This window comes from Phaethon lepturus, unplaced genomic scaffold (assembly GCF_000687285.1).
Source record: "Phaethon lepturus isolate BGI_N335 unplaced genomic scaffold, ASM68728v1 scaffold55441, whole genome shotgun sequence".
NCBI lineage: Eukaryota > Metazoa > Chordata > Aves > Phaethontiformes > Phaethontidae > Phaethon > Phaethon lepturus.
The window spans coordinates 17,850-27,924 of NW_010518212.1; the positions used below are offsets into that span (position 1 = coordinate 17,850).

A 10,075-nucleotide genomic window follows, 5' to 3' on the forward strand; every position below is an offset into this window, starting at 1 on the left:
CTGCAAGGGTCTGCTCTTTCTAGGCAGGCACTACCTGAGTTGAGAGGAGCAGAGAAGCTGTTCTTCCATTTGTTGGAGAGAGGGAGAGGGAAACAGTGCTTCTGCCCAGACGTGTTCCTGTTGCTCTGTTTCCCACTCATCATCATGAGGATGAAGTCAGCCCCTCAGGAAGTGCCAGCTGCTTCCTGGGGGCTTGGCGTCCAGTTACAGCAGTTACGTCTCATCCCTAAGCCAAAGCTTCTGCTCTCTTGAGAGGAGCTGCAGCCCTTCTCATACCTGTCACCCACCCAGGAACTGGGGTACTTTGCAATTCTGTAGCACGCCACTGGCCTCGTGAAGAAAAGAATTGGGTCTCCTGATTGCAAGTTGCAAAATCCCTACCTGCTACAACACGTGAACTAATACTTGATATGACAAAGAAGGGGCTTACCAAAACAGTACTCTGGAGGAGTGAGGGAATAAAGAGCTGTGTTCAGTGTATGCAATCTTACAGCCTGTGGGCATCATGTGTGTTGCAGTCAGAACTCCCCTTTCCTACATTCTGCACCATGCAGGAGCAGGGGAACACTTACATCACATACGCTTTTGACCATTGGCCATATAAAAGGTTTAAAGATCTTGCTGTAGCTCCCCACACAAAATTAGTGTACTGTGGTCCTGAAAAGGAAAACTATACAGAGTCCTGCGGTAGCAGATTGCTGATAGAACTGTTGCAGGTAGACAGCCTTGATAAATCAGTCACCAGATGTGATACTGGGAAACTTTTATACAAGTTTTTAATAAAAAAAATTCAACAAAAAAATATATATAAGAATCAGGCATTTTATGCAATGCATACATTCTTTATATCTGCAGGTACAGATAAATAACAGGAGGCAAAACCAAGTATTTTGCTTATCTTTGGCCATTAACCAATAATCACCCCACAGAGATATTACAGGGTTCAAGAATAATAAACTGAGTCTGTAAATTTCTCTCATTACAGACACATTATCAGGCAATAATACAGTAGTCAGGTTTTTAGAAATGTAAGGAAATATTTCTTTAACACTACCCAATACTGAAATTTAACCTGGTTTGCTGCTATGGAATTTAAGGCTGCCTTTAACTGACACACAGTCACCGTTCCTGGGTTTACATTAGATATACTCCAACCCTTATCGTAACCTACTTCACCACACATTGCTCTAAAAAGCCAAGCTGTACCTCTTCATGAAATAAGCTAGCATGAACTCATCTGTGGATCAGTTTCCTGAACCCCAACCGATGTACATACATACAGAGCAGTTAAGGTTCCTTAAGTCAATATTTTTTCTCAGTGTCCCAGAATAATAGCTATCCTTCCACTTTACAGCACATATGCATCTGATGGCTCTACCAAAGCAATATATACATGATACACATTAAAAATCATAAAAGCAATTTTTAAAGGTACATTGATAACATGTAGCAGCTTATGTCTATATATGTACATGTTTTCACAGTTATATTTTAGAAAATTGAGAACACCAGGAATACTTCTACTGTCTTCTATAAATATTAAAAATTTATCTGTCAGGCATTTTGACAAAATAGGTTATCACCTTAAATAGCTCTTGAAAACCTGTAGAGCTTTAAGCTTAAAGGCTGTAAAGTTTGAGGATCTTTAAAGTGTTTAGCCAGTTTCAGCAGCTGGGCCACCTGCCAGTTTGATTTTTTTTTTTTTTTGTCTTTTAATTCAAATCTGGTAACAAAGGAACTCCACCATTTTTGATGGGATAGGCAAGTTCTTGACCTGGCTGGTGGGCATCACTCTTCGAATTGCCATGCGACATAGATGTTGGAGACTGGAAACTTGTCTTGGAGTTGCCCAGAAGTACACACTGCCATCCTGTGTCCTGCACACGCACACAAAAAAATCCCACAACACCAGAATTATCCCACCTGAATGATTTCAACTTAGTACAAATTCTCACATACATTGCTAGTTAGGGGGAGTGTGCTTTGGACTTCCTGTTGCTTAGTTCTAGCTGTTCCAGACTCATTTACACTAGATGCCAGTTCTTTTAAGCTACAGCAGCACAATAAGCAACTTGCTTATTATCTGTGCGACAGGCCTGATCAGATCTTCCAACAGCTATTGAGTACACCACCTGAAACAGAGTAACTGCCCTTGATTATCTAATGGTATTTTTACAAGCCACATGTTTGTGGGTCTGTCTTTTATTTATTCTCAAAGATAAGAAATTAGTTTATCAGCTGCTTTATTTTACTGCTGTTTCAGGCATGTTTAAACAAATAATACCAGAAGTAAAATCAAGTCAGAAGCACCAAGCTGCAAGTCACAACTGAAGATTTTTAGAACACTTAGCAACTGTTTTCAGCCTTCTGTGTTACCTTAATATTTTAGGAATTAAAAAAAAAAAGTATATACTTGCCCTGCAGCTAGAACACTGCCATCAGTAGAAAAAGTACAGCAGAGCCCATTGTTCAGAGGTGCAACTTGTACAGGGTATTCTTCATCAATTCTCCAGAATCTTACCATTCTGAAAAGGGAAGAACAAAGTAGTAAGCCATCAGAGTATACATTCAATCCTGTCCAATATTTTCTTTGACACTGCACAAGAAACTAGTCAGAGCTCAGGGAATTTTTGTAAACATTTTAATATGCATACAAGGTCTTTCAGATTTGGCCTGAAATGCTATTACTTCTTCATTCCTGATATATACCTCAGTCTGTACCTCTTCAACCATTTTAACTCTGCCTATTAAAAGATTGCCTTTGACAGAAGAAAGCAATAACCTGAATTATGGATCGAGACAATCTCTCTCTAAAGTGTCATATACGCTAGGAAATCCCAACAATTCTTAATTAAAAAAACTAAAACCCTTCAGTAGATAGTTTAATACACTTGCTGTCATCTTGAGAAAGCATTCCTCATATTCTTAAAACACAATTCTTCAAAATACTGTTTTGCAGTGTTAGCAGAAGTTGAATATGAGATCACAGAATACTTTTCTTTTTACTTTGGAATCTACCACTATGCAAAAGATTTACCTGCATTATTAACTCCATTTACATTTTTCACTGTTTACAACATATCTTTTTCTGTTTTCAGCTGTTACACACTTCAGTTATTCAGATCTTTTACTCTGTACACAACAAATTATTTCTATATTCAAACGAACATTAACATATACCAGGCAACTCATCTACTTTTATCAAGGCCATTAGAAGTAATTTCTCAGTTAAAAACAAAAAGCTGACAGTATTTAAAAGTTCACGTCCTATGGGAAGAAGTAGAGGAGTCTAACAAACCTTTCCACATACTTACTTATCATCAGCAAGGCTTGCAATATGTAGTCCGTCGTGACTAAAAGATACTGATCTGACCCATCGGTCATTTGCACCTCCAGCAAATATTGGAGTAGGAGGGGGAAACAGATGCCTGGAGATAGAGACACACTTAGCTAACAGCATGATGTTTAAGAACTGTGGAAGTGTTTCCTTCAGCCATGACTAGCAAGGCTGAGGAAGAAAAAATGGATTGAACATTTAACTATGAAATCAGGAGTGGAGATCGAACTATTGTATCTTTTGTAGTACTGAACACTTCAGCTTTGTTGAAAATGCTTAAATTAGAATTTAAAGCACTGATATTTTAATGTGTACTTTCTCAGCTAGAAGAATAATTTCCACTGCGCTGCCACTTTAGGGTTTCCATCAGCCACTGCTAAGATTTTTCCCAAGTCTAATCATCAGTTAAATATACAAGCCCATTAATTTTCAGTAGTCATCTTCACTCTAGAAGAATGTTTCCAGATTTGACTACTTTACTTACCCAAATTCCATAAGAATAATTCCAATATGTGGATCCCAGACATAGACTCGAGTATCATAAGATGCAGTAGCCAGTAAAGCTCCATCAGGAGAAAACTCACAAGCTACCACATCATTGTGATGTCCTTCAAGTTTCCGTATCATGGAGTACTTATCCATATCCCAGAGAAAAACCTGCAATTAAATAAGCTGATGTTATAGCTCTGCTCAGAGATGCAATGAAGCATGTACTTTTTTTTTTTTACGTATAGCTGCTAGTCTTATTTAGGATTATATTAAAATCAGGCATTATGAATTACTACAATTAAGAAATACGCTCAGTGTCATACTCAGATTAAAATCAAGTTTTTAAAAAAATAATTAAAGCAGACATGCAAGTTCTAACTCAAGTTTGTTAAATGTTATTAACAAAATAAGCCAAAATATAAGATAAAGGCAACACAATTTAACCATGTAGCTTACTGAAATTCATGTATTACAAAACTATTTTATTAAAATATGCAGAAATAAATAGGGTTAAACTCTACAGTCCCCTCTTTTCAGTAACTACCAAAATTTTAAGAAATATACAGACAGAAAATGTAAGGTTAACATATTGTTACTCCAGTGGCATCCCTTTGAGTTTAAGATCACTTGTTTACAATTGGCTTGGATCACCAACGTCAGCCTAGGAAGAGAAACAGATACTGCAAGCAAAAAGAATTTTCACAGCCAAAAGTTATGTCTTTGGCAAAACAATAGGGAAGTCTAACCACATTATTAGAAAGAATTTATGCATTTTAAATCAAGTCAACAGTGAAAAAAGACATTAATATTGCAATTTACCTGGCTAATTGCATATTATATTACAAAAAATGATAAAAGATGATAGTACTCTGGGATTTTACATGCAGTTGTACATTATACATAATCAAAATAAAGACTGTGCAGAATTACTTAATAGGAAAGATCTATGTACAGCAGCATAATTTTATAGAAAATGTAAGTCTTTAGCATAAGATGTTATGTCCCTAAGAGAGCTCATTAGGGTCCTTGATTTTTCCCCTGACTCTGTTTTACTGCACAGATTAAATACTGACATCTTGGATAAATTTTTATGTTCAACCAAAGTAAACATAGCCTTAGTGCCTCGCACGCTTCCTAAAACTGAACATTATAAACTGAGTTATTGAAACGTTGACCAATTTCTCTAAGGAGACCCCAACATTTCATAAAACTGGAAACTAAGTTTTAGGAGTCAGTGTGTTTCACTGCTGTGAAAATTATTAAAAAAAAAAAAAAAGAAAGAAAGAAAGCAGAAAGTGGACATCAACCAGCACCTGCGTACGTACAGTACACCTTGCAGTCGAATGCAAGGTTACTTCGTCCTATGGTAAAGTTCGCCCCCAGCCTGGTAGCCAGAGATGCCACTCTTTCTGCCCAGCTAACACCATTGTGCTCCTGTGTGAGTGGTGCCAGCTTAACCTCAATCACACCAATATTGCTGCCACCACCTGTGACAGGGAAAGCAAGAAGCTTATGGAAAACACACAGCCTAAAGATATCAATGTATACATCCACATCTGCTCTATTTAAAGAAAAAACAAAACCCAGCCCTCAACTATTCTCTATCAAATCTGCACTGATAATTTAAAGTATAAAATGCATTTGAACAGTTATCCATATAAAGTGGTATCCAGTGACTGAACTGTGCTTTTTACTCAGCATCACTAGGCTTCATTAAACTACCTTCAAAGCCCCTGTAACTAGACTGAATTCCCCTTTCTGTTTTATCCTAATTCTTCAGTGCCAAGAAAAGCAGCTTATGGCATACGTGCTTTACCTGCACTGCTTTCAGTTCTCTAGGAAGGCATTAGAATATAGATGAAAACAAAACCAGTATGCTGTTCTTCGTTCTAGATCTTTTACGCACGAGTGCCATTTGTATTGGAAAACATGTAGAAACATTTTTGTTCAAGGCTCAGACTTTGAAAAGTCCTTTTCATTGAGCAGGAAATAGAAAGGATAAAATCAATAACAAAATAGTTTTATGCATTAATCTAAGTAACTTTTAATACTGGAAGCTTTAATCTTCTTTGGTTTTACACTATGAACGTGCAGATGTGTAGAACTATTTCTCAAAGAATGCTTAAGGTTTCTTCAACTAAAAGCAGTGCAAGTTCAATTCATAAATCAGTGTCTCAATGCACCATTTGCTAGTTTAATTTCATGCACTTTTACATTATCATAAGACATTAGATGTTCATGACACCGAGCACAAGCTTAATGTTACTTAGATTTAAAATGATTATGCACACAATTCAGTAGATTTAATGAACAAGAAACTCTGACACATACTGCTTTACTAGCTCCAACAGAACAGAGAATAGAAGAGTCTGGGGAGAATGCACAACCATATACCCAGTTCTGATGTCCTCTCAACACTTTCATCATATTTCCTAAAAAGAGAGACATTCCTGTAAGAATTTATTAACTATTACAAATTAAAATTAAAAAGCTCTTCCAAATTAGTTCTTCCTTTGTAGATTTTTATACTATTTTTCCAAACAACATCTTGCAGAGTCATTCTACACAGAAATAAAAAATCTGTCATGCAGCCTGTAAATGCTATATCCCTATTCAAAAAGGTCACTTCATGGAGCACAAGTCTTATGAGGAGCGGCTGAGGGAACTGGGGTTATTCAGTCTGGAGAAGAGGAGGCTGAGGGGGGACCTTATCGCTCTCTACACCTACCTGAAAGGGGGTTGTGGCGACGAGGGTGTTGGTCTCTTCTCCCAAGTAACTAGTGATAGGACAAGAGGAAATGGCCTCAAGTTGCACCAGGGGAGGTTTAGATTGGATATTAGGAAAAATTTCTTCCCTGAGAGAGTGGCACAGGCTGCCCAGGGAGGTGGTGGAGTCGCCATCTCTGGAGGTGTTCAAAAAACGTGTGGATGTGGCGCTTCAGGACATGGTTTAGGGGACATGGTGGCGCTGGATTAATGGTTGGACTTTATGATCTTGAAGGTCCTTTCCAACCTAGTGATTCTGTGATATGCACTGTAACTTAACCCAATACCAGCCAATAACCATAACCTTAACCAACCCATACCTTTAGGGTACATACAAAGAATTTTAAAAGAGCATACAGAGTGAATCACTAATAGAACAAAATTCGTATTTTAAGAAATGCTGACATAACTGAGCTTATAGCAATAAAAAAGGAGGAGTACGTGTGTATTTCTTCTATGTATTTCAGCAGATAAACTTAAAATTCATACCATCATCTTTCAGGTCCCACACTCTCAGTGTTTTGTCTCTGGATGCAGACACTAAAATCAGGCTGCCATCTGGGGCAAAGGTTAAATCTCTAACAACTTCGGTATGGTCCATCAAGTTAAGGAGGAGTTTTCCTGTTACATAAAAACACCACAATTTAAAATGAAGACTGTACTTTTATTCAGATCAAATGCTTTATGAATAGAAATACAGAACACAAAATTACAGCACGTAAAGCCAAATTTTCTTTGTAGAAATGCTCCCTAGAGCAAGCAGCATCTGTATCCTTTTAGACTCTTCTGCACCAAGAGGCAACTTCCTGAAAATGACAGTAAACCTGTACACTAAAACCATATGCCTCAGAAATAAGGCAAGATTCGTCTTTTGACAGACATCTCTGTTCTAAGCTCTATAGTCTTAGTTGACTCAATAGTCATTAGTTTCAGTTTTTTAAAGCTGAGAAGTTCTCTCCCAACCTAGCAGCTGTGCTACCGGCTAAATTGAGATTCCCTAATTTCAGGTTCAGTCTCTTATCATTTGAACAATTATTTACTTTAAATAAAAAAAAAAGCCCTCATCAACATAATCCTTCCCCATATTCAAGAACAGAGAACAACTTCATGCTTTGAAAGTTTCCTTTGTTTGAAGGTATATTAAAACTACAACCCAGCAGAAGACTTTAGAGTAAACAATCAATATACACAAAGTCAATCACATACTTAACCATTTTGCAGCAACAAGGTTTCATCTTCCATCACTTAAATCTCAAAGCATGACCTGAGTCTGTTCCTTCCTATAGCAGTATTTGAACATTTCTAGTTGCAGGAGTTAATGCTTTTTTTTTTTTTTTTAAGATTACTTAATTTGTATTCAAGGTTCAGTTCCCAATTAAAATTCTGTAACCAATTAATTTTGTGCATTAATGATGTTACTGCTGCATAAAGTGACAATGAGGTACCAACTTCCTCTCACATACTCTACCTGTATATACATCCCATATCTTGATGCGCCCATTGTTCAAGCCTGTTGCAAGTAGAAGCTGGTCTTGCCCAAATTTGAAACGATGCCATTCTATATTGACACAGCGGCTCTGCTTCTCAGGCACTGAAGACCCAAAAGCAAGACTCCAGACGATATCACCACAGTCTATTATATGTTCACGAGGCTTATTTTTCTGACTGCTGTCACTATTCTGCCTCGGAATTCTTGTACTGATAGAATTTGCAACATTCTTTGTGCCATGCAACAAGCTGCAAAAGAAACAAAAATACAAAAAATTATCATAAAGTATCTTGAAAAATAATAAAAAGGTCTTTAAGAGGTAATGAAATCTGTGAATTGCCATAACTATATTTTGGAGGCCCATAATGATGCATTTTTATTTTCAAATTATAAAAGCATCTTTTTCTAATAACTGTCCAAAGTTACTAACACCTGGAAACCCCCTCACACAATAATACTTATACTTTTGTATATGTTTTTACCTCTGTAGAAAGCAATATGTTAACTTAACCCACTGTGAAAAACAACATTTTTAAAGCATTATCAGAAAAATTAGTTACAAAAATTTCTAAGACTTTCTGCTAAATGAGCAAGAAGTTCCCTGCAATTCACTTCCAAGACATACTGAGGCCAGCATCTGAAAACCAATTAACCCACCACCAGAAAAGGGAAAAAACATGGGAGGCGGGATTTGCTGGGAGGGGAAATGTAACTAGCTACAAAGATGCAACTACTGGTTACTAACCTCACTAAAATGAAACCTGTGAGCCAAAATAAAATGCCTCTTTTGGAACTTAACTTGCATTCTGATAAGAATGATAAGGAACAAGGTGCGCCTTTAAGTAACTTCCTAAAAGGTAGAACCAAGTATCTTTCTGATAGGAAATTTAGAAGTCCAGATTTGCCCAAGTCTTTAAATTTCCTTCTCATTCTAATTTCCTCTTATTTTACAGCATCTGAATCAATTAATAAATCACTCCTCCATAGCCTTTGTGAGATTGAGATACAGTTGTTTCACTGGCCACAGAAGAAGAGATAAAACAATAGCTGTTACTTTAAAGAATTAGTTTTTCCCAAAGATGCCAAAGCCTGAAAAGCCAATACATGTGGTTTTATCTATTAAAAACTATCTCCTATTTTGAAATTCTTAAGTTTTTCAGATGAATTAAAAGCCATATGGTTTTGTCTTACAAGTTATTAAGGCACTGAGACCAGGGAACCAGCTTCACTACGCGATGCCCTTGAGACCAAGCAAAGTAAGATCCATCGGGAGCAAATGCAACAGTCCAGTTTTCACGTCCACACTTCTTGTCAAAAGGAGAAGTTGGGGCTAAGAGTTCTCCTACAATGCGTGACCGTGCTAAAAAGAAAACAAAGAAGAAATTCCATTTAAAAAAAAAAAGCCAGCATATTTTAAAAGGTTACAAGGGAACCAGGCAATATGTTAAATATTCTGCTTTCATTTCATGGCATGTAAAGCAATTGGGGAAGGGGTCTTACTGTCATGGTATAACTGATCAAAAGACCAAGCCTCAGCTGCAAAAGAGATTGAGTCACTAAAGAGAAACAGCTTAGTGTTAAAGCGTCCTGGTTGTCATGTGAGTAGTATCACATCTTGATATCAGAAGCAGAACTCTAATAAATCGAAAATGTACTGAAACCAGCTGTTACTTCAATTATTGTAACACAAGGTCTAGAGACAGCAATAGAACCATGCTCCAATTTGACCTAATACTTCAGTGTTTAGCAAATAAGATGCCCAGTAATGATTTTTTTTTACCTTTAAAGAAAAATGCTGAGTACACTTGCACACTGCAATAGCTTGCCTTCCTTCAGAAAAAATAAATTAAGCAACAACCATAGGAAACAAGTTAGCGCTGCGCGATCGGATTCGCTGCTCTACATCGTGACTGGATGCACCACACCCTCTCTCCGCAACCCAGGCCGCGGGGGCAGCTCTGGAGCTTCAAAGGCACCTTGCCGATGCGGTTCTC

General features: G+C 37.3%; 1 protein-coding gene across 1 annotated transcript; it reads right to left on the reverse strand.

Moving 5' to 3' along the window:
• Nucleotides 1-765: 765 nt before the first annotated feature.
• Nucleotides 766-9,441, reverse strand: WSB1 (WD repeat and SOCS box containing 1; the record flags this gene model as incomplete). Its single annotated transcript, XM_010296616.1, has 8 exons — nt 766-1,877; nt 2,418-2,525; nt 3,315-3,428; nt 3,822-3,994; nt 6,158-6,258; nt 7,082-7,213; nt 8,061-8,329; nt 9,273-9,441. Coding segments are annotated over 8 exons (1,226 nt in total), but the record flags the coding sequence as incomplete, so codon positions are not given.
• Nucleotides 9,442-10,075: the final 634 nt, after the last annotated feature.